We start from the raw sequence: 25,474 nt of genomic DNA, 5'->3' as shown, positions 1-25,474 counted from the left end.
AAGGTAAAGGAAGACAACGATTGGCTCCTTCAGCGGCCCAACAGACTGCAAGTGGAGAGCGCAGGGACCAATGGGTGCCAGCAGGAGGCGAGGCCTGCCACGCTGCAGCGGTATAACCGTGCGGCCAGCGCGCGCATCTTTCCCCGAGCTGACGATGGCTGCAGCCTCCTTTATAACCTCTTTGGTCACCCGACTGCTCCGGTCCGCGCAGAGTGGCCGCCTCCATCAATGCCCTTTCCACCTCTCGGCAGTGCGGTAAGAGGGTCGGCGGGCTGGGTCAGCGCGGAAAACCGAGGGGAGCTGAGCGCCGGCTCGCCTAAGGACGCCTTTCTGAAGCATCTCGGTCCCGGGCGGTGATGGCCACAGAGAGGGGTGTGGCGGGGCGACGCGGCAGCCCCGCGTGGCCTCAGCGTACCGCTAGGGCTCTCGCTCGGCGTGTGGGCTGAGCCCGGGAGCCCGCCTTTCGGGAAGAAGCCGGTCTCCGGCAAAGCTCCGGGCGTTGCCCTGTCTCGAGGCCAGTCCGCCGGTGGGACGGGGCCCACGGTGTGGAGCAGAGGTGCAGGCAGGCTCTGGGACGCAGCATATAGAAGTCACCGGCCAGGACCGACCTTGGCCGTGAAACCGAGAGCTGGAAAGCCGTGACGTTTTGGCGAGCGCGAGTAAGAGTTGTTAAGTGAACAGCCTCTAGCGACCCGCCCCTTCCCGGAACCCTAGTGGCGGAGAGGGTTAGAACAGTCTGATGAAATACCCCACAAGCTTTGCTCACCCGGTACCAGCACTTCCTCCAGGTTGTGGATGTGGCTCGTGCTGCTCTACAAGCTGTTCCTTTCCCTCCCGAGAGAATAATAAATGTGCAGTGGTCACCGGGATTTTGACTGCAGCCCTCCCGGAGTTGGTCAGTGCCAGATCAAGTAAACTGAGGTGGTGAACACCCGGGAAGAGAAGAGGGAAAGCTCTGTTTGAGTTTTCTTAGGGAGGTTATAAATATTTCATGATCTTTCTGACCACAAATTCCCATTCTAAACATAGATTGATGAGTTTTGGGGGGAGGGAGAGCTGTGATTTCAGTTCCCTAAATCTATGCACCCTCTTTCCTTTCAGTCTTTAGAGCTTATTTGTAACAGCAGCCCCTTTATCCAGGTACTGTGCTAGGCTGTGCATTATTCAGAGATGGTAAAAAATTATTCTTTCTTTAGTGGAACTTCCCTACCTGTCAAGGGGCAGAACAGTGTGTAATTTCCAATCTGTAAAAATGCTATTAGAGATGTTTTCCAAGGTGCTGTTGGAGCACAGAATGGGGATTAATGCATTAAAAAAAATATTTGAGACTTCCCTGGTGGTACAGTGGATAAGAATCCACCTGCCAATGAAGGAACACAGGTTGGATCCCTGGTCGGGGAAGATTCCGCATGCGGTGGAGCAACTGAGCCCATGTGCCACAAATACTAAGCCTGCCAGTTGCAATTACTGAAGCCCGCTAGCCCTAGAGCCTGTGCTCCCTGGCCACCTGTGCTCCCGGGGCCACAAGAAAAGCCACCACAATGAGAAGCCTGCGCTTGGCAAGAAAGAGTAGCCCCCACTTGCCGCAACCAGAGAAAGCCCTCAGGCAACAACGAAGACCCAGCACAACCAAAAATTAATTAATTAACATAAAAATATTAATTTATTTGGCTGTACTGGGTCTTAGTTGCGGCAAGTGGGATCTAGTTCCCTGACTAGGGATGGAACTGACCCCCTGCAGTGGGAGGTCCGAGTTCTAGCCACTGGACCATCAGGGAAGTCTCTAATCGATTGTTGGAAGATTTCTGGGGAGACATTCAAGGATTTTCTTAGTCTGACCCTGATCTGCCTTTCCAGCGCCATGTTTTATTATTCTCCGTTCTCCTCCCTCTTCCTCCCTTCCTGAGTTCTGGCCATATGCAGTTCCATGATTGAAAAGAGATTTATAAGGAGCTTCTAATTTGTAATCTAAAGAACTGGAACAGTTTGCTCACACTGTCTAGTAACCAGTGTCCTCCTTTCACTTTTCTGGATGAATAGGTTTCCACATCTCTGAAGGAAGTAAGTATATTTAGTATTCAGGGTTCTGATGTATTGCTTTGATTACTGCTAGTTGGTAAAATTAAAACGTCTTTTTAAAAATACAGGTCTGCATGTGTTCCTTTGGGTGGATGGGTGGGGGTAGTGTGAGAGATTTCATGGTTAGATAGTATTGTAGACCATGGGGTATAGAAAAAAAAGAAAAGAACTTTGGAGGCAGAAATTTGTGTTTGAATTTTGTTACTACTGTTTCAGTTTCTTGTTCTATATAATGGGCTTATTATAATAGTCCCAAGTAGCTGAGAGTAATGTATATAAAACTCTAACTAAAATGTTTAGTGTTTAATAAATGTAGAGTTCCATCTCCCTTTGTGTCTTTGTTTACTCATCACTGACTAATTAGTAGATAACAGAACTCTTTCCAAAATAAGTCATGATCATGAATTGTAAATTATATCTGATACTAATTTTTCATGGAAAATCTAGTACTATAATCTATTAAATTAGGAAAGTGAAGATGCTACTGACGGATTTTGGTTTCTAATTTTATTTGGACAGTCCTTCAGTCCTTTCTAGTCAAGCACTTCTAAATAAGTGTTAGCTAATATGGTTAATGGAGAAGGAAATGGCAACCCATTCCAGTGTTCTTGCCTGGAGAATCCCAGGGACTGGGGAGCCTGGTGGGCTGCCGTCTATGGGGTCGCACAGAGTCGGACATGACTGAAGTGACTTAGCAGCAGCAGCATAGTCCTGTTTCTGGAGAAGGCAATGGCACCCCACTCCAGTACTCTTGCCTGGAAAATCCCATGGATGGAGGAGCCTGGAAGGCTGTAGTCCATGGGGTCGCTGAGGGTCGGACATGACTGAGCGACTTCACTTTCACTTTTCACTTTCATGCATTGGAGAAGGAAATGGCAACCCACTCCAGTGTTCTTGCCTGGAGAATCCCAGGGACGGGGGAGCCTGGTGGGCTGCCGTCTATGGGGTCGCACAGAGTTGGACACGACTGAAGTGACTTAGCAGCAGCAATATGGTTAATACATTTTGGATTCCCTGTGGGACTAATTCAGTCTCCATTTCCATTTATTCTGGGGTAGCAGTAACTTTCGGGGAAGGCAATGGCACCCCACTCTAGTACTTTTGCCTGGAAAATCCCATGGCTGGAGGAGCCTGGTAGGCTGCAGTCCATGCGGTCGCTGAGAGTCAGGCACGACTGAGCTACTTCACTTTCACTTTTCACTTTCATGCATTGGAGAAGGAAATGGCAACCCACTCCAGTGTTCTTGCCTGGAGAATGCCAGGGACGGAGGAGCCTGGTGGGCTGCTGTCTGTGGGGTCGCACAAGGTCGGACACGACTGAAGAAACTTAGCAGCAGCAGCAGCAGCAGTAACTTTACGTGCCCTTTAGCAAAAAAAGTTAAAAAGTTGGGAAATTAGGTAATGAGGTCCTCATAGGACTGTGTTTCACATTTGGCAGAGTTGTGGTCCAAGGAGGAGGGCTAAAATAATTATATTATAAACAATACTTATTGCATTGTGGCTTTGTTTTGGTTCTTGTTACTGTTTGACTCTTTTTTTTTTTTTAAAGCATTTGGCATAACATCCAGAACTTGCCTCTGAAATTTGGAACACTGGTTTCTCCCAGGACCCTGTGTCCTTAGCTTTATTGTATCATGCTTAGTCCAAATGTGCTGCTACCATTTTCTCTTAAGTTTACTGCTTTCAAAAAGAACTTTTTAGTGAAGTGAAATCTAACTTCACTCAATATTTTTATAGATCCTTCAGTTCTGTTCAGTTCAGTTCTATTGTATTGTTAAAGATGTGTCTCTGTAAATCTAAAAACAGAAGAGAGTTAGAAATTAATTTTTAGTTAATATATATGCCTAGCACTTTATATCTTATTTCATTCAATATAAATTACTGTCCTAAGCCCTTTTAAACTAATCTTTCACTCTATTTCTGTCCCAGGACAGGTATTTTCGATATTATCATAGATCAAGAATGTTGCCAGGGGTACTTGTATCAGCAAAGCCCTTTTGAAGAAGTTTGCTTCAACCCTAAATCTGAAATGGATTTGTAAATATTAATGTGTTTTCCTTAATTTCCTTAATATTACCATGAATATATATGAAATGCTGTTATATATTTTACACTATACTAGTATCATCAAGTGAAATCTAGGTAAAAGCATTTGGTTTGCTATAAAATTGTGGTATTTTTTAAAAATGTTTATTTATTTAAATAATTTATTCACTTTCCAGGTCTTAGTTGCTGCATATGGGATCTTACTTGTGGCACGCAAACTCTTAGTTGTGGCATGTGGGATCTAGTTCCCTGACCAGGGATTGAACCCGGGGCCCCTGCACTGGGAGTGTGGGGTCCTCTTAGCCACAGGACCACCAGGGAAGTCCGTTGATATCATCTTACTATCTCAAAAGATGGAAATACAGATTAATATAAGGTTTAGATATAAAATTACTGCATTACATCTAAGACACTGAGACTTGGTTTAAAGTAGGTATTTAATCACAATGCAACTTAAAAGCAGGCATTGAAGACTTAGACTGTTAGAGCTTTAACCTTTTATTTAACAGTGGCCTGGCGAATTAATTATATCTGACCATACAGAATATCCAGTACCTTGATGTCATCCCTGAGTGTTAAATATGTGCTGTTAAAAAAAAAATATGCGCTATAAGGGGAAATAGATTGTTTTGATGTTTCAAAGAATCATGTTCTTAATTATTGTTGAGTTGTAGCATTCCTTATGACATTGGGGACAAAAATCTGAAGGGAAAATCTTGTTTTCAGTGGGGGTCCTTTTTCGTAAGGTACACTTCTTGTTCTATTTGAAGTAATGTGAACTTTACTGTATGGATATATGTGGAAATAAGAAAGCCAGGAATCTTCCACATTGGAACCCAGGAAGAGCTGCATAATCAGTTGTTATTAGGGAGAGATAGGCTTTCAGAGATTTGAACATATTTGAGGGACTACAGGTTCTTCTAGATCTGAGTTGTCTCATTGTCTGTCCCCTAACAAGCAGTTTCTCATCCCTGTGATTCTAGTATGTGAATGTAGATTAGAGAGAGGCTCTTTCTGATCTAGTTCCCTACCACTACTCCTGATGCATAAGCTTTTGCACCAACTAGACTGCAGGCCAGCCTAGAAATTGTTGTTCTGGGCATCAGATACTCACTCCTGGTGTGTCAGCTGTGGATGGGGTACTGAGGTCTTGTGGTAGAGCACACTGCCATCTATGAGATGGATTCGCCCTGGTCCCCCTTCCAATCCCGATTCTTTTTTAAAATAAATAACTGATTAATTTTTGGTTGTGCCGGGTCTTCCTTGCTGTGTGATGGCTTTCTCTAGCTGCTGCACGCGGGGGTTACTCTTCGTTACAGTGCACAGGCTTCTCTTGCTGCAGAGCACAGGCTCTAGGTGTGCGGGCTTCCTTCGTAGGGGCAGCGCACAGGCCATAGAGCGATGGCTTCCCAGCTGTGCCACATGGGCTTAGCTGCCCTGAGGTATGTGGGATTTTCCTGGATCAGGGATTGAACCTGTGTCCCCTGCATTGGAAGGTGGATTCTTATCCACTGTACCACCAGGGAAGTCCACAATCTCTATCCTTCTGAAAAATCTTTTCGAGGAAGAACTATGGAGAGGAGTTGTTGTGTCTGATTCTTTGCAACCCCATGGACTGCAGCACGCCAGACTTCCCTGTCCTTCACCATCTCCTGGAGTTTGCTCAGACTCATGTCCATTGAGTCAGTGATGCCATCTAACTGTGTCATCCTCTCCTTGTCACGCTTCTCCTTGTGCCCTCAATCTTTCCCAGCATCAGGGTCTTTTCCAATGAGTCGGCTCTTCCCATTAAGTGGCCAAAGTATTAGAGCTTTAGCTTCAAGCAGCAGTCCTTTCAGTGAATTGTCAGGGTTGATTTCCCTTAGGATTGACTGGTTTGATCTCCTTGCAGTCCAAGAGACTCTCAAGAGTCTTCTCCAGCACCACAATTCAAAAGCATCAGTTCTTTGGCGCTCAGCCTTCTTTATGGTCCAACTTTTACATCTGTAAACGACTACTGGAAAAACCATAGCTTTGACTACAGACCTTTGTTGGCAAAGTAACATCTCTGCTTTTTAATATCCTGTCTAGGTTTATCATAGCTTTTCTTCCAAGGAGCAAGTGTCTTTTAATTTCATGGCTGCGGTCACCATCTGCAGTGATTTTGGAGCCCAAGAAAATAAAATCTGTCAGTTTCCACTTCCCCCCTTCTATTTGTCATGCAGTGATGGGGCTGGATGCCATGATCTTAGTTTTTTGAATGTTGAGTTTTAAGCCACCTTTTTCACTCTTCTCTTTCACCCTCATCAAGAGGCTCTTTAGTTCTTCTTTGCTTTCTGCCATAAGGGTGGTGTCATCTGCGTATCTGAGGTTGTTGATATTTCTCCCAACAATCTTGATTCCAGCTTGTGCATCATCCAGCCCAGCATTTCTCATGATGTACCCTGCATGTAAGTTAAAGAAGCAGGGTGACAATATACAGCCTTGACATACTCCTTTCCTGATTTGGAACCAGTCTGTTGTTCCATGTCCGGTTCTAACTGTTGCTTCTTGACCTGCATACAGATCTCTCAGGAGGCAAGTCAGGTGGTCTGGTATTCCCATCTCTTGAAGACTTTTCCAGTTTGTAGTGATCCACACAGTCAAAGGCTTTAGTGTACATAATCAATGAAGCAGAAATAGATGTTTTTCTGGAATTTGCTTGCTTTCTTGTGATCCAACAAATGTTGGCAATTTGGTCTCTGGTCCTTCTGCCTTTTCTAAATCCAGCGTGTACCTCTGAAAGTTCTCAGTTCACATACTGCTGAAGCCTGGCTTGAAGGATTTTGAGAGTTACCTTGCTAGCATGTGAAATGAGTGCAATTTTGTGGTAGTTTGAACATTCTTTGAGATTGGAATGAAAACTAATTTTTCCAGTCCTGTAGCCACTCCTGAGTTTTCCAAATTTGCTGACATATTGAACATAGCAGTTTATCCAGGTCATTAAGACCTTTTTTGTATAGTTCTTCTGTGTATATGTGCCACCTCTTCTTAATCTCTTCTGCTTCTGTTGAGTCCCCTACCCTTTCTGTCCTTTGTACGTTCCATCCTGCATGAAATGTTCACTTAATATCTCCAGTTTTCTTGAATAGATCTCTAGTCTTTCCTATTCTATTAATTTCCTCTGTTTCTTTGCATTGTTCACTTAAGACTTTCTTAGCTCTCTTTGCTGTTCTCTGGAACTCTGCATTCAGTTGGGTATATCTTTCCCTTTCTCCCTTGCTTTTTGCCTCTCTTCTTTCCTCAGCTATTTGTAAAGCCTCCTCAGACAGCCACTTTGCCTTCTTGCATTTCTTTTTCTTTGGGATGGTTGATCACTGCCTCCTGTACAACATTAAACCTCCATCCATAGTTCTTTAGGCACTCTGTCTACCAGATCTAATCCCTTGAATCTATTTGTCACCTCCATTGTATAATCATAAGGGGTTTGATTTAGGTCATACCTGGATGGCCTAGTGGTTTTCCCGATTTTCTTCAATTTTAGCCTGAAATTTTGCAGTAGGTATTGTCCAGTATAGTGTTTATTGGTTTAACTGCATAACATCATTTAAATATTTAAAAGTACATATAGATTAAAAGCCAATTCACTAACTGGGAAATGATTCAAAACATATGACTAGATGCTAACACAGGCAAAATATAAACTACAAATGGCATATAAGCATAAGAACAAACTAACATCATAGCGGTGAGAGATCAAATAAAACATTGCAAGTTAATGACATTTTTTTTTTCCTACAGTTGTCAGACATCAGGAGGCAGGATGGTATAGCATTAAGAACCTAGACTCTGGATTCAGAAGAGCTAAACATGACATCTAGTGACATGACATTCTGTCAAGTAGTAATTATCAGTTACTTAAATTCTCCAAGTTTAGATTAATGGTAGTAATTATTTCAATCAATTTTATTTTCTTAAATATGTAGCTGGACACAGATTTACCACTTGAGCCTCTCTTTCAGATTTTAGTTGTCCCTCGATTAGGAACTACGTAGTCTAATCTAAACTTTTAGTTTGGGAAAGTTTTTTTTCCAGTTTTATTCAGAAGTAATTGACATACATCACATCCTTAGTAACTCAGTAATGAAGAATCCACCTGCAATACAGGAGACGCATGTTTGATCCCTGGGTCAGGAAGATCCCCTGGAGAAGGAAATGGCAACCCACTCCAGTATTCTGCCTAGGAAAAACCCATGAACAGAGAGGAGCCTGGTGGGCTACAGTCCATAGGGTCTCAGAAAAGCCGGACATGACTTAGCAACTTAACAACAATTGACATACATCTCTGTGTAAGTTTAAAGTATACTGCATGATGGTGTGATTTACATACATTGGGAAATGATTACCACAGTAGGTTTAGTTAAAATTCATCATTTCATATAGATATATGTTTTAAAAAAATATTTATTTCATCCTTGGCTGTGCTGGGTCTTTGTTCCTGTGTGCATTCTTTCTCCAGTTTTGGTGAGCCAGGCTACTCTCTAGTTGTGCTCCAGCTTCTCATTGTGGTGGCTTTTGTCTTCTTGTGGCCCATGGGCTCAGCTGTCCTGTGGCATGTGGGATCTTCTGGGCCAGGGATTAAACCTGTGTCCCCTGAATTGCAAGGCAGATTCTTAACCACTGGTCACCAGAGAAACCCTCATATAGATATTGTTATAAAAATATAAAAATTCTCCTTGTGATGAGAACTCTTAGGATCTCTTATTTTAGCAAGCTTTCTATATATTATACAGCAATGTTAACTAAAGTCTTCACTGTATATAGTACATTATGTCCCTGCTGCTGCTGCTGCTGCTGCTAAGTCACTTCAGTCGTGTCCGACTCTGTGCGACCCCATAGACGGCAGCCCACCGGCTCTGCCGTCCCTGGGATTCTCCAGGCAAGAACACTGGAGTGGGTTGCCATTTCCTTCTCCAGTGCGTGAAAGTGAAGTCGCTCAGTTGTATCCGACTCTTAGCGACTGCATGGACTGCAGCCTTCCAGGTTCCTCCATCCATGGGATTTTCCAGGCAAGAGTACTGGAGTGGGGTGCCATCGCCTTCTCCGACATTATGTCCCTAGTGCTTGTTAATCTTATAACTAGAAGTTTGTACAGTTATCCTTCAGTATATGAGTAGGATTGTTTCAGGAACCCCAAGGATACCAAAATTCCCAGATGCTCTAAGTCCTTTATATAAAATGGCATGGTATTTGTATATAACCTATCCTCCCATATACTTTAAATCATCTCTAGATTATTTATTTATAATACCAAATACCATGTAAATGCTGGGTAGATAGTTGTAAATACAATGTGAATGCTATGTAAATAGTTACTAGCTGCAGGGCAAATTCATGTTTTGCTTTTTGGAATTTCCTTCCAAATATTTCCAACCCATTGGTTGGTGAATCCTTGAATGGGGAACCAATAAATAGAAGGGCCCACTGTGCCTTTTGACCATCTTCTTCCACTTCCTCCTCCCCTTCCACCCAAAGTTTTTGGTACTTAATGACACTTTCGTAGTCTTTATTTATTCTTTACAAAAATTCAAGCCATTTGTTTTTGTGATTCTGTTGCCTTCTGCAGAAATGAAGCTGTTATCATTTCTGGAAGGAAACTTGCTGAGCAGATCAAGCAGGAAGTGCGGCAGGAGGTGGAAGAGTGGGTGGCGTCAGGCAACAAGCGGCCACACCTGAGCGTGGTTCTGGTTGGCGAGAACCCTGCAAGTCAGTCCTATGTCCTCAACAAAACCAGAGCAGCTGCCAGTGTGGGTACGTGTCACTCTCAGACCCCAACTACTGTTAAATTGAGATTTAATCGGAGGCAAACTCTATTGTAACTTACACTTCTTTTTTCTGCTTAGAAAACCCAAACAGAGGAGGCTAATGCGTTCAAATGAATCCAAATATTTGTCAGAAAGAAATCAGGCTGTATGTTGGGGAGGAGGTTTATAGACTAGGACTGGAGGAATATGGTTGGTTTCTTGGTGTCTTCTGGAATGTAATCTGAATTCTGTTACAGGCTAACATTGATAATTGACCTTGAACACCGTTTACATCTGCTTTCCTTGAGCAATGAGTCTGTGACTAAAGTATTTGAGCATGTGGTTGAGGAGACCTCAGTGATGTGGCCTAGAATATAGTCATGGATTTGCAGGAAATGACTCTGGCTTCTTTGAAATAGGCTGTGGTTTCTCCACCAATGGGTTCCAAAGCCAATTAAAGCATACAGTTTAGCAGTGGTTGAGGGTTTGGATGCAGAAGGAGCAGGTCTGAGTGATGGGAGGTTTGGGTTCCAGGTCTCACTGTCCTGGAGACTGTGTGGCCACAGGTCAGAGGTGAGGAGGCTCAGCTGTGCCCCTGCCTGCTTCTCTATGGGTCAGTGGTCTGAGCACTGTGTGCCCACCCTTCTGAAGGGCTGTGAGACCGCTGCACCGTGAGCCCTTGGCATACTCTGTTCTTTATCACTGAGGATTGAGGCCTCCTGCCCTCTTCATTGAAAAACCTGTAGGGTTTCTCTAGTAGTTCAGTGGTAAAGAATCTACCTGCTAATGCAGGAGACACAAGTGCAGTCCCTGATCTGGGAAGAGCCCATGTGCCATGGATCTGCTAAGCCCATGCCCCTCACAACTGTTGAGCTCCACAAGGGAAGCCTTGTTGCAATGAGCCTGCGCACTGCAGCTGGAGAGCAGACCCTGCTGACCGCAACTAGAGAAAAGCCCACGCAGTAACAAAGACCCAGCATGGCCAAAGTAATTATAAACAAAATTATAAAAGTAAAACCTTCAGAACGTCTAGAAACCAGTAAGCTATGGCTTTCTAAAACTTTGGAATGGGAGGTAGCATGGTATAGCGGGAAGAACATGGACTTTGGAACTGCAAAGACTGGCTTTGTCACTAGCCGGCTTATATTTCAGTTTCTCTGGGCCTTGTCTATGAGATGAGGTTAATGAAGATTATGTAGAATAATACATAGAAAGTACCAAGCTAGTACTCTTTTAGTGTTTTGTTTGAGAAGTTACCTCTCACAAGGTTACCTCTGTGAGCCTGTTCAAGCTTTCCAGCTACCAGGGTGGTTGTGATGATTAAAAGCCTTGCTGATAGCGTGGCAGGCAGTGTAGCCTTGCCCCAATAAATGCCTCTATTTTATTTTATTCTTTTATTCTTCGAATACTTTTGCCTAAAATTCTTTAGAAGTTTTTACTCGAGTATAATTCTTTTTACAGTGTTGTGTTTCTTTCTTCTTATAGCAAAGTGAATCAGTCATTGTTCTTCAGTCACCAGTCGTGTCCAACTCTTTGCTACTCCATGGACTGCAGCACTCCAGGCCTCCCTGTCCCTCACCATCTCCCAGAGTTTGCCCAGTTTCATGTCCATTGAATCGGTGATGCCATCCAACCATCTCATCCTCTTTTGCCCTCTTCTCCTCCTGCCCTCAATCTTTTCCAGCATCAGGGTCTTTTTCAATGAGTCAGCTGTTCGCGTCAGGTGGCCAAATTATTAGAGCTTCAGCATCAGTCCTTCCAATGAGTATTCAGGGTTGATTTCCTTTAAGATTGACTGGTCTTTTTTCCTTGTTTTCCAAGGGACTTCTGAGTCTTCTCCAGCACCACATTTTGAAGGCATCAGTTCTTCGGCACTCTGCCTTCTTTATTTTCCAGCTCTCACATCTCTTCATGACTATTGGAAAGACCATAGCCTTGACTATACAGACCTTTGTCAGCAAAGGGATGTCTTTGCTTTTTAACACACTGTCTAGGTTTGTCATAACTTTCCTGCCAAAAAATACTAGTCTTTTAATTTCATGGCTGCAGTCAGCATCCACTGTGATTTTAGAGCCCAAGAAGAGGAAATCTGTCACTGCTTCCATCTCCTCCCCTTCTCTTTGCCATGAAGTGATGGGACTGGATGCCATGATGTTAGTTTTTTTAATATTGAGTTTTAAGCTGGCTTTTTTCCTCTCCTCCTTCACCCTCATCAAGCGGCTCCTTAGTTCCTCTCTGCTTTCTGCAATTTAAGTGGTATCATCCATGTATCTGAGGTTGTTGATATTTCTCCCAGCAATCTTGATTCCAGCTTGTGCTTCATCCAGCCTGGCATTTTGCATGATGTACTCTGTGTATAAGTTAAATAAACAGGGTGACAATAAACAGCCTGTCATACTCCTTTCTCAATCCTGAACCAGTCAGTTGTTCCATGTCTGGTTCTAACTGTTGCTTCTTGACCTGGGTACAGATTTCTCAGGAGGCAGGTAAGATGTTCTGGTATTCCTATTTAAGAGTGTTTCACAGTTTGTTATGATCTACACAGTCAAAGGCTTTAGCATAGTTAATGAAACAGAGATAGATTTTTTCTGGAATCCCCCTGCTTTCTCTGTGATCCAGTGTATGTTGGCAGTTTGATCTCTGGTTCCTTTGCCTTTTCTAAACCCAGCTTGAACATCTGAAAGTTCTCACTTCATGTAGTGCTGAAGCCTAGCTTAGAAGATTTTGAGCATAACCTTACTAGCATGGGAGATGAGTGTAATTGTCCAGTGGTTTGAACATTCTTTAGTACTGCCCTTCTTGGGAAGATGATTGATCTTTTCCAGTCGGTGGCCACTGCTGGGCTTTCCATATTTGCTGACATATTGAGTGCAGCACTTTAATAGCATCATCTTTGAGGATTTTAAATAGTTCTGCTGGAATTCCATCACCTCTATTAGTTTTATTGGCAGCAGTGCTTCCTAAGGCCCACTTGACTTCACATTCCAGGATATCTGGCTCTGAGTGAGAGACTACACCATCGTGGTTATCTGGGTCGTTAAGATCTTTATTGTACAATTCTTCAGTGTATTCTTTCTATCTCTTCTTGATCTCGCCTGCTTCTATTAGGTCTTTACCATTTCTGTCCTTTATTGTGGCCGTCTTTGGATGACATGTTCCTTTGATATTTCTAGTTTTCTTGAAGGGATCTCTAGTCTTACCCTTTTGTTGTTTTCCTCTGTTTCTTTGCATTGTTCATTGAAGAAGGCCTTCTTGTCCCTCCTTGCTATTCTCTGGAACTCTGCATTTAGTTGGTATACCTTTCCCTTTCTCCCTTGTTTTTTGTTTCTCTTCTTTCCTCAGCTATTTGTAAAGCTGTCGTATGTATACATATATCCTCTCTTTTTTGGATTTCCTTCCTATTTAGGTCACGCAGAGCATTAAGTAGAGTTCCCTGGGCTATACAGCTGTTCTTGTTGTTGTTTAGTCACCAAGTCGTATCCGACTCTTTGCAACCCTGTGGACTGTAACACACCAGGCTCCTCTCTCCATGGAATTTCCAAGTCAAGAATTCTGGAGTGGGTTGCCATTTTCTTCTCCAGGGGATCTTCCCTACCCTGGTGTCAAACCCACATCTTCTGCATTGGCAGGTGGATTCTTTACCACTGAACCACTAGGGAAGCCTTGTGCTATATAGTAGGTTCTCATTCATTATCTCTTTTATACAGACCACCTTACTTGCCTCCTGAGAAATCTGTATGCAGGTCAAAAAGCAACAGTTAGAACCAGACATGGAACAAGTGACTGTTTCCAAGTTGGGAAAGGAGTATGCCAAGGCTGTATATTGTCATTTAACTCATATGCAGAGTACATCTTGTGAAATGCCAGACTGGATGAAGCACAAGCTGGAATCAAGATTGCTGGGAGAAATATCAATAACCTCAGATATGCAAATGATACCGCCCTTATGGTGGAAAGCAAAGAGGAACTGAAGAGCCTCTTAATGAAAAGTGAAAGAGGAGAGTGAAAAAGCTGGCTTAAAAGTCAACATTCAAAAAAGTAAGAACATGGCATCTGGTCCCATCACTTCATGGCAAATAGATAGGGAAACAATGGAAACAGTGACAGACTTTATTTTCTTTGGCTCCAAAATCACTCTGGATGGTAACTGCAACCATGAAATTAAAAGATGCTTGCTTCTTGGAAGAAAAGCTATGACAATCCTCAGATCAGTTCAGTCGCTCAGTCGTGTCCGACTCTTTGCGACCCCATGAACCACAGCACGCCAGGCCTCCCTGTCCATCACCAACTCCCGGAGTTCACTCAGACTCATGTCCATCGAGTCAGTGATGCCATCCAGCCATCTCATCCTCTGTTGTCCCCTTCTCCTCTTGCCCCCAATCCCTCCCAGCATCAGAGTCTTTTCCAATGAGTCAACTCTTCGCATGAGGTGGCCAAATTATTGGAGTTTCAGCTTCAGCATCATTCCCTCCAAAGAAATCCCAGGGCTGATCTCCTTCAGAATAGACTGGTTGGATCTCCTTGTAGTCCAAGGGACTCTCAAGAGTCTTCTCCAACACCACAGTTCAAAAGCATCAATTCTTCGGCGCTCAGCCTTCTTCACAGTCCAACTCTCACATCCATACATGACCACTGGAAAAACCATAGCCTTGACTAGACGAACCTTTGTTGGCAAAGTAATGTCTCTGCTTTTGAATATGCTATCTAGGTTGGTCATAACTTTCCTTCCAAGGAGTAAGCGTCTTTTAATTTCATGGCTGCAATCACCATCTGTAGTGATTTTGGAGCCCAAAAAATAAAGTCTGACACTGTTTCCACTGTTTCCCCATCTATTTCCCATGAAGTGATGGGACTGGATGCCATGATCTTCATTTTCTGAAAGTTGAGCTTTAAGCCAACTTTTTCACTCTCGACTTTCACCTTCATCAAGAGGCTTTGTAGTTCCTCTTCACTTTCTGCCGTAAGGGTGGTGTCATCTGTATATCTGAGGTTATTGATATTTCTTCTGGCAACCTTGATTCCAGTTTGTGTTTCTTCCAGTCCAGCGTTTCTCATGATGTACTCTGCATATAAGTTAAATAAACAGGGTGACAATATACAGCCTTGACATACTCCTTTTCCTATTTGGAACCAGTCTATTGTTCCATGTCCAGTTCTAACTGTTGCTTCCTGACTTGCATACAAATTTCTCAAGAGGCAGGTCAGGTGGTCTGGTATTCCCATCTCTTTCAGAATTTTCCACAGTTTATTGTGAGCCACACAGTCAAAGGCTTTGGCATAGTCAATAAAGCAGAAGTAGATGTTTTTCTGGAACTCTCTTGCTTTTCCATGATCCAGCGGATGTTGGCAATTTGATCTCTGGTTCCTCTGCCTTTTCTAAAACCAGCTTGAACATCAGGAAGTTCATGGTTCACATATTGCTGAAGCCTGACTTGGAGAATTTTGAGCATTACTTTGCTAGCGTGTGAGATGAGTGCAATTGTGCGGTAGTTTGAGCATTCTTTGGCATTGCCTTTCTTTGGGATTGGAATGAAAACTGACAATCCTAGACAGCATATTAAAAAGCAGAGACATTACTTTGCTGACAAAGGTCCGTCTAGTCAAAGCTATGGTTTTTCCAGTAGTCATGTATGGGTGTGAGAGTTGGACCTTAAAGAAAGCTGAACACCAAAGAATTGATGGTTTTGAACTGTAGTGTTGGAGAAGGCTCTTGAAAGTCCCTTGGACTGCAAGAAGATCAAACCAGTCAATCCTAAAGAAAATCAGTCCTGAATTCATTGGAAGGACTGATGTTGAAGCTGAAACTCCAATACTTTGGCCACCTGATGCGAAGAACTGACTCATTGGAAAAGACCCTGATGCTGGCAAAGATTGAAGGCAGGAGGAGAAGCCGATGACAGAGGATGAGATGGTTGGATGGCATCACCGACTCAATGGACATGAGTTTGAGCAAGCTCCGGGAGTTGGTGATGGACAGGGAAGCCTGGTGTGCTGAAGTCCATGGGGTCACAAAGTGTCAGACAGTAGTGAGTGACTGAACTGAAACTGAAAGCTAAACAGAAAAGAAAAAATAAATTAAAAAAACAAACTCAAAGAAAAGCTCTGTGTGTGCTCCTTCCACTAGGGTCTGCTCTTGAAGCTGGCCCAGAGCACACGTGTCAGCACAGGCTGACTGGAGCATAGGCTTCCGTGGGCATGTCCACAGGGGCTGGAGCAACTGGAAGAAGCCTTGGAAGTGGGCAGCCCTCTGCCTGCCTGGACCCATGACTCATGGAGGCTTTGAGCAGGGGTGGTGCTTGGGTCCACTGGGACCCCAGCAGCCAGAGGAGGCCTTGTGAAGGTGGGGCTCAGGCTGGAACCCCAGCAGGCTTGCCAGGGCCTGAGCAGACTGGGGAGACTGTGGCTTGAGAGGTGAGCGAGCCTGCCACACCTCCTGGGCAGGCGTGTGCTCCCATTACTGCCCGAGGAAGCTGGGTTGGTGGGCCGGGAAAGGTTCTGCCGTGGTGGCCCCACCCTTCATGTGCCACTCAACAATGGTGCCTTGCTCCCATTGTGGCCCAAGACCCTCCTCCCACCAACACCCCAGGCCATCCCCTTACCACCAACTGCTGTCCCCTCCCCGGATCCACTCCCCAAATCCCACTCTGCAGCACCCAGCCCTCCTCCCCACCAGGAGACACACAGACTGGGGTGTGAAGGGCTGCGGCATGGGCTGTGTGCACAGGCTCCACTCCATCCTGCCCCCACACACTGGCTGCTGCATTCCCCTCCCATCCTGAGGTCCCCCTAAGGTCCTTGCCTTTCCCTGCTGACCCCCCACTGTGAGGATGCTTCCCTGAGTGTGGGATTGATTCCTCTCCCCCAGCTTCCCCCAGGGGTGCTGGTTCTGTCCTGCCTCCACTGTTCCCCGCTTCCTTCCCACACCCTACCTGGGAAGGACACTAAACAGAAAAGAAAAAAAAAATTTTTTTTCTTTCTGAAATAAAGATTGCGCTGGGACTCCTCCCATCCCCCTAGGTGTCCAAGGCCCTCTGCCAGTGCCCAGCACGCGCTCCAGAAGAACTTCTCCGACGCACCTCTGACACAGCGTGAGGAGACGTGAACTGTGTGTTCTCCTACTCCGCCATCTTCCATAGTCTATTTTTTTTTTAACCTTGAAAATTTCTTATAGGAATCAACAGTGAGACCATTCTGAAACCAGCTTCGATTTCAGAGGAAGAACTGTTGAATTTAATCAATAAACTAAATAATGATGATAATGTAGACGGCCTCCTTGTTCAGCTGCCTCTTCCAGGTGAGATTTACATAGCACTATTGAAACTGATCTGAGGCGTGGAGAGGCTTGTTTAGTTTATACAATTGTCTCCTCATATGTATTTGTCTTAAAGAAAGGGGAGGTAAACTCAAGAGAGTGAGTATGTTGTTAGATACGGGACCGACCTACTCAGAATACCAATTACTCCCTGACTTGGTATTGAGGTCTTAATACAAAGGACAGTGGAGGGAAGTGGTTTGGGGAGGACAAGAGGACACTGGTTTGGTCTTGGCATTTGGCTTTGCTTGCTGTGTGTTCCTAACGCACAGATGAATAAATTGCGGGGTGAGTTATAGAAGGGGAATGGGTTTTTACCACAAACCGAGTACTCTGGAGTCAAGCAGTGCTATGTAACAGTGACTTGACCACTGCTCTGATTTCTTTTTCAGAGCACATTGATGAGAGAAAGGTCTGCAATGCTGTTTCTCCAGACAAAGATGTTGATGGCTTTCATGTAATTAATGTAGGGCGAATGTGTTTGGACCAGTGTTCCATGTTACCAGCTACTCCATGGGGTGTGTGGGAAATAATTAAGCGAACTGGTAGGTATCTCCATCTCAGTATTATCAAAATATACTTACGAAATGGTAAAAATTCCTACAGAACAAACAGTGGAACCCCCCCGCTCAGATCATCTAGTCCTACTCCCCAGAGCCTAACTCCCTTAGCAATTGCCTGCAACTGTTTTTGCTGCTTCATCCAGGAAACTCTGAAGGAAACTGAAGCTTTGATAGTGGTGATGGTGCGCATTCGTATAACGTTTTGCAGCTTCTGTTTCCCTTCAGCTTTCACTATGTGTAGCAAGTGATGGTTCAGTTGACCGATGAGTCAATGAGCTGGTGGTTTCCTTCATTATCACAATTAGGGTCACATCCTAAGGTGTCAGTCTTCCTTTTTCTTAGGTGCTCTAAGATAATCTGGCACTGTGTGAAATGCAAATATATTTATTTTTTGTAGGCATTCCAACCCTAGGGAAGAATGTGGTTGTGGCCGGAAGGTCAAAAAATGTTGGCATGCCCATTGCAATGTTGCTGCACACAGATGGGGCCCATGAACGGCCCGGAGGTAAGAAGATTGCTCTCAGGAGGGTGTCCTCCTCTCCCTTGTGAGAGAGACTGCCCTGTGGATGCTTGGAAGTGTTTGTTAAGCTTTATTTGTCTTTGTTATAATTTTGTTAATAGGTACTTTGGGAGTAATCTTGGTGGAAGAAGATGTACTCAGTGTTACTCGAGAGTTAATTTATATTCACTAGTATGGCACCCCACTCCAGTACTCTTGCCTGGAAACTCCCATGGACAGAGGAGCCTGGTAGGCTTCGGTCCATGAGGTCGCTAAGAGTCAGGCACGACTGAGCGACTTCACTTTCACTTTTCACTTTCATGCATTGGAGAAGGAAATGGCAACCCACTCCAGTGTTCTTGCCTGGAGAATCCCAGGGATGGGGGAGCCTGGTGGGCTGCTGTCTATGGGGTCACACAGAGTCGGACATGACTGAAGCAAATTAGCAGCAGCAGCAGCAGCAGTATGGAACTAGTTCAGAAGTAGATATGTCTCAGAAATTTGAGTTTTGAGTGGAAGCATGGTTACAGACAATTAGAATTTTCAGTTATGGCTTTGATAGTTGGAGTTAAGAAGTATAACTTATTCAAAATTAGTATCCTGATCTGTGCCATTTGATAGGAAAAAAAGACCTTAGACCATTGCGAAGGGTTGAATTCATATGACTGTAATGTGCCACCATTATGTCAAATTCTATTAATTTGAGAAAAACTCTCAAATCAAAGTTATATGATTATCATAATATGACCATCCATGATTATATCAGAGATAAAATATATCAGAACTAAATATTTCCACATATCTTTCAGCACACTTTTAAGAAAAATCCTTGAGTAATTCTAGTGACATTTTGTTTAGAAAGACTGTTAAAAAGGATAAGGAATAAATCTAATGATATATGACTCCAAAGGGTAGAACTAGGACCAACAGGTAAAAGTTACAAGAAATTGAGTATTAGTTGTTGTTGTTATTTTTTAATGACGATTGGCTGCCCAGAAAGTATGGTGTAAGATTTGTCAGTTATTTTTTCAGAGGTCTTGAATGTCTGGCATGGTTTGCCTAGTTGAGGTCTAATCCCTTCCTGCTTTGATTCAGAAACAAGACGTCTGTTTCTTAACTCATAGGCGATGCCACTGTCACGATATCTCATCGCTACACTCCTAAGGAGGAGCTAAAGAAACACACAGCTCTTGCAGATATTGTGATCTCCGCTGCAGGTGAGAGCACAGGGAGGGGGTGGAAGCACCTTGCTCAGAGGAGGAAGGTGGACCTCTTATCTTCGAATTTGCCTGCTGCCCTGCCGTTTTATTCTATATTCCCCTAGGTTTGACCATAATGTCAAAGCTGCTTACAAAGATGAGAGTTGCGGTTGGAATACCGATTTCTGGCTTTCCATTATATATTTGATGGATAAATGTTATTTCTACAGCCTCAAAATATTTCTGTTCACTATATGAAGTTTAATTGTTTCCCTGGTTAAGAGTTTTTATCAGTTTTTATAAAACAAGCTAATTCATTCTTGCAGGTGTCTTGAAATTGATAAGAATCTTACAGGTGGAATATTCTTTTCAGTACTAAATTGATCATTCCTATCTCCTTTTTTAGGTATTCCAAATCTGATCACAGCAGATATGATCAAGGAAGGAGCAGCTGTCATTGATGTGGGAATAAATAGAATTCAAGATCCCATAACTGCTAAACCCAAGTTGGTTGGAGATGTGGATTTTGAAGGTAACTTTTTAAAATATAAAAATCAATAAATACTACTTTTATTGGACAATTAGGGCAGACTATTTACTTTTTCTTTAACTTTTAAACTTATATTACCTTGATTATTACCATTTATTATCATTTTTACCATTATCATTATCATTATTACCAATTATTATCATGCTTTCCATGATAATTAAGAGAAATCTTTTAAAAAATTATAGTCATTCTAGAATTTAGGTGTTTGTATCATCAAATTATGGAGAACAAATATAAAGTTTTCAGGAAATTTCTTTCTTCTCTTTAGGGTTATTCTATAATGAAAACAAGACTTTTAATAAGTCTGAAAATCTAATGAAGTGATTTTTCTAAACCAATGAGTCTCCTAAAAAGTATTACAGACTTCCCATTTTCATACTGACAGAAGAGATCTCAGACTTGCAATAGTAAAAGCCCAGGAAAAAGCCATATTACTAAAATTTTGGAATTCCCTGATAGATTTCTCCTTTCAGTTCTGAATTTATCTGAATTTTATGCTGATAATTCTACTTCTAGCTTTCTATTTCTTCTCAAGCAGTCAGACCCAAGCCTAGGTATCTAAGTAATTTTTCCCTTTAGATTGGATTAAAAAAATTCTTTTTACTTTCCAGAAAATTACTTTGCTTGGTGCTTTGGGCAAACAGTATAGTTAAATAAATAGAATAAAATTAAGAAAATATTGTAAGCAGGTTTTAATTGAAGTAATCCTTATTATTATTATAGTTACACTTCCATACAGTTAACTACTGAGATGTTTCTTTTTAAACTGATTTAATATGGAGGAAAAGTATGGCTGGTTATTTAAGTATATTCATTGAACAACTCTGCTTATTATATGCATGTTATTTTATTATTGGTTTTTTTCTTGGCCACACTGCACAGCATGTGGGATCTTTGTTCCCTGTGAGTGCTCAGTTGCTCAGTTGTGTCTGACTCTTTGCAACCCCATAAACTATAGCCCACCCGTCTCCTCTCTCCATGGGATTTTCCTGGCAGGAACACCAGAGTGGGTTGCTGTTTCATCCTCCAGGGGATCTTCTGACCCAGAGATTGAACTCAAGTCTCCTGTGTTGCCTGCATTGCAGGCAGATTCTTTACCACTGAGCCACGGGGGAAGCCCTTAGTTCCCTGACCAGGTATCAAACCTGTACCCCCTGCAGTGGAAGCTCAGAGTTCCAACTACTGGATCGCCTGGGAAATCCCTAAATGTGTGTTACTTTGTTAATATGTTCAAAAGCCCTTGTTCTTGGGTATTGTAGATGTGATTTTTTTTTTAAAATGAGTTTGAGGTTTATTGAGATGCTTATGTATATTATTGCTTTTTCTTTGAATGCTTCTTCCATGATATGTTAAAGTACATAGAGTTCCTTTGCCATAATTAAAGAGTTTGCCTGTCTTATCTCTGTGTAGGAGTCAAGAAGAAAGCAGGTTACATCACTCCAGTCCCTGGGGGTGTTGGTCCCATGACTGTGGCAATGCTGATGAAGAATACCATTATTGCTGCAAAAAAAGTGCTGAGGCTCGAAGAACAGGAAGTACTGAAGTCTAAGGAACTTGGAGTAGCAAGTAATTAACTATTGTGTCTTCTGTGTCATGAACAGCACTCCAAGCCAGTTCAAGAGGAAAACCAGGTCAATAGAAATGCAGTATTTTTTCTTTACTTACATGGCTTTAAATAATGCTTTGTATTTATTGTAAGCTTAAATGAGTGTGTTTTTGCACACGTAGCTCTGCGATAACCTACCAGGGAGCATGCCACTGTCGTGCTGGTCATGTGATCCAACCAAGAGAAACATTACCCTAGAGATTAACAGGGAGGACCCTGTCCCCCTGAGAATGGCTGCTTAACTTTGTCAGGCCTCTTCAGTTGAAATTTGTCTTCTTTAGAAAGGCAGCTGTGCTCACCATTATACCACCAATGCTGCCCAGGCTTGGCTTTTCTACGATTGCATTTCCCAAGTGCTATTCCAATAAGGAGTTGATACTCACTTTAGGTTCCAAGCCTTTTGAGTTCAACTGGTCAAACCAAAGGAAAAATGTTACTAGAGAAAATTAGGGAAAAGTTAAAGAAGAAAGAAATGGTAATTGAGTAGAAAAAAATTTACCCTAATTTATATATGTATTGATGATAAAGAAGGAAAACTGCATGTTGATAGTCTCCCTATCATTTTGTGACTCAGTCATTGGGAAGATGTCTGGGGTTTTCCCATTTGCTATTGGCCCTTGTTTTATGTTCATTACCACTTGGAGTCTCCCCATTTTACTTTTCTAGGATTGAAAGGCTTATTTTATAAATTATTCGTGTGTGTTGTCATATTTGACTTTTCCTATATCCTCAAACTTCACTGTCAAATTTTTATACTGTTAGAAGTGTCTGTATGGTTTCTTTAGTGTATCTTGAAACCTATTTTTGGAAAACATAACTTGGGCTTGATAATCATTAGGGCAGCTATATATAAGTATGCAACTTACTTTTCCACCAAAGAACTGTCAACAGCTGGCAGCTTTTCTCTGCTGCACCTGTTGGCTTTCCTTGATCAATTTTTGACAGAGTTAATACTGAATTTAATCAGACTTTATTAAGGGACTTTTTTGCATCATTTTGATTTTTTAAATAAAACACTTCTGACTTGATATGGAATGAGTTTCTGAAATACTTCATCTTTCTGCTACTATCTTCTTGTGACCTAATTTTTCTCATTGGATGTAATCAATTTAAATATTCCTGTATTTGGTAACATCCAATCTTATGCCTTTAACAAATTGGTTTAAAGAGCTGTGGAGAAAGCAGCCTAGTCCTTTTAATTGTACATCCCAAGACAGAAGTTTCATCTGTAAGATTCATTTCAGTGGTTAGTCTTGTTCTGAGTATTTTAAACCATATGTTCAATTTACACAGGACTTCTTGATGTGTTTTGCCAAATCTCCCCCTCCTCCACATTATATATATAAATTTTTTTCCTGTGTGTGTGTGTGTGTTTAAAACATTAGATTGCACAGATCGGAAGGTATTTGCTGTGGCAGGCATATTTGCTGCTCGGATGGGTCCTGTGTCTTCTGCTCGAGGGCTGAGTAGTTGGCTTTCATAAAGGCAGGAGCAGCTCCCGCTCCAGGCAGCTTGAGGCAGCGAGAGGAAGGAGAACAATGCAGAGCCACCCTTCTCCCCTGCTTGTTCCTTTGCTGCCTTTATGCTTTTGATAGTTTTCTGGAGATGAAGAGGGGTGATAGTTCGAGAGATGTTTTTGTAAATGAGGTATAGTTCCCGTCTGTATGTCATACCTGCTGACTCACCTAAATTATTAAACGTGGAGCAAGATGAGCAAATGAGATTAAGTGTTATTGAATTGTAGTTACAAGTGGAAAAAAGTATGACCTGTATGAAGAAGTAACAATATGTCAACCTGTTAAAAGCTATTAAAATTAAAATGTTCTTGTGTATGTGTACAAAATGCAAATAACATACAAGGTAAAAATTACAGTGATCAATTTACAACAACAAAAAAATCAACATTTTAGCTTTCCAGCCTGTTTGATTAATCAAGCACATTTAATCCTGAATCCATACCATTTCTACAACACAGTTTGGACAAAGCACTATTGGAAATCAGCCAGGTTTTAAAACTGCAATGTTAAGAGTAGATTGTTAGCTTTCCCAGAATTGGTGTAGATGAAGACAAAGAATTTATACTTAAACTCAGGCAATGGTTCTGGATTAGTGAGCAGCTAAGTAATTCTGCTGCTCTCAGTAGACGTGGTGGAGGTTTAGAGCTTTACCTCGTGGCAGTATCCTTAGAAGGGACTTCTGATATTTAATTTCATAAACACTGAGAGCTTTCTATGGACTAGGCACTGAACTGGCTCTGGGGATCAAAGGCAATTAGCTGTCCCCATACTCAAGTTGGTTAATGAGTCCAGTGTCATGTGTACCTTAAAAAAGAGAAAGGAATAAAGAAAAAGCACCTGCATTTGTCATCTTGAGTAAGTCTGGTAACTAACTAAAGTAATTTACACAAGATTCAAATCCGTAGTTGTTTTGGAGTGGGTAAATGTCAGATGCACTGTGGCTGTCAGGCACACAGAGGTGGTGAATAAACATGGTTGGTGCTTGTTCAATGTGAATTGAAGATAAAAAGACTGATCTTAAGCAAGGTCTGTGATTAATGGGTTTTAGTCTACCCAGTTTGTTTCCAATTATTCCTTAAAGCACTAGTCTGACTAGTATTACAGAGTTATAATCTTCCAAAATTTCACATTGGCCTTGCCTAACATGCAGTGTTCATGTGAATGCTAGTTGGACTTTGGGAATCAGGCCATTGAAAACTTGCAGGAAAGAGCTACCCAAATGCATCAAGAAATGTGATTCTGTACTTGAAAAACCAGTGATACTAATTTAAAGGATCATTTGGTTGATTTGCCATGTGATTTGAGATTTCACTTAACTGTTTTTAAAACATCCACTCAAATGTGTTGGTTCTTTCACAGCCAGACTTTCAGAACTAGCTGTCAAACTGGGAAAGCCCCAGTCACACTTCTGTGCTGGAACAAGGCCCAGAATGCAGATGGTTCAAACTCTTCATAGAAAACTGCATGGGATGGAAAGATAAGAAGACCTTTTTAGCATTTCTTAACTTGCAAAACAAAATTTCCAACCTTGGTCTATTGAAGTACAAGTATTTTAACAGTTCTTTTAAGACCATCTAGATAATTTAAAACCTAAGCATTAAAAAAAATCTTAACTGATATTTGTTTTAAATAAAAACTGACTAGTGCCCCTTTATCTTATCTACAGTTTTGAGAGGCAAGCATTTTTTTCATCTCAAAAGAAATGTTATCATTTCTATGCTGGATTGCATTTTAAAATAAGGTTTACCAGTAAGCTTTAGTTATTTTCATAACTACAAAGGGAAGGAAAGGGCTTTGCATGACAGATCTCCAGTTTTCATCGATCAGGCAGAATAACTGTCTCTGCTTGGTAAATATAGGAACAGGCTTTGAAAAGTGAAGGGTTTTGGCCCAGACCCTCACGGTGAAGACTAAGCCAGGCCCTCACTGTGCTCTGTCCAGGGGAAGCTCTTCCTCCTAGAGGGTGGTCTCGCCGTCAGCTTCTCTCCCGTATCTGTCCATGTCTGTGAAGTCACACTCTGGCTCCATCTCTATCTTCACCTGTGGCACCATGAAGACGGGGCTCTGTGAGTAGTTGAAGGCAGGTGAGGCTGGACAGGAGATTTTGAAGTGCAGGGTGATGCTGAATGAGAAAGAGAGGAGGGAAGAATGATTTTTCTAGGGTATGGTGTTTTTAAATGCTATCTCCCAGAACAGGGTTCTAGGGCAAACAGTTCCGTCTTTGCTGTTGATCTCCTAACACATCACAGGAGCTAGCAGTATCCTATCTGCTTGGCCTTCAGCTGCCACAGTTGCTGCTCTTGCCCTGCTTCAACCTATTTTCCACATGGTTGCCAGAGTG

General features: G+C 42.4%; 1 protein-coding gene across 1 annotated transcript; it reads left to right on the top strand.

The window, feature by feature from the left end:
• Window positions 1-97: 97 nt before the first annotated feature.
• MTHFD2 (methylenetetrahydrofolate dehydrogenase (NADP+ dependent) 2, methenyltetrahydrofolate cyclohydrolase) lies at window positions 98-22,644 on the top strand. The gene is made up of 8 exons (XM_055539585.1): window positions 98-255; window positions 9,710-9,894; window positions 17,059-17,181; window positions 17,592-17,744; window positions 18,160-18,267; window positions 19,386-19,478; window positions 19,867-19,992; window positions 21,421-22,644. Exons 1-8 carry the CDS (start codon window positions 155-157, stop codon window positions 21,582-21,584), a joined length of 1,053 nt encoding a protein of 350 aa, XP_055395560.1. The 5' UTR covers window positions 98-154; the 3' UTR covers window positions 21,585-22,644.
• The last annotated feature ends 2,830 nt before the right edge of the window (window positions 22,645-25,474 follow it).

The sequence above is a fragment of the Bubalus kerabau genome, chromosome 11, assembly GCF_029407905.1.
Source record: "Bubalus kerabau isolate K-KA32 ecotype Philippines breed swamp buffalo chromosome 11, PCC_UOA_SB_1v2, whole genome shotgun sequence".
NCBI lineage: Eukaryota > Metazoa > Chordata > Mammalia > Artiodactyla > Bovidae > Bubalus > Bubalus kerabau.
Note: the sequence above shows the minus strand (reverse complement) of the source record. Positions and strands in the feature narration are given on the sequence as shown.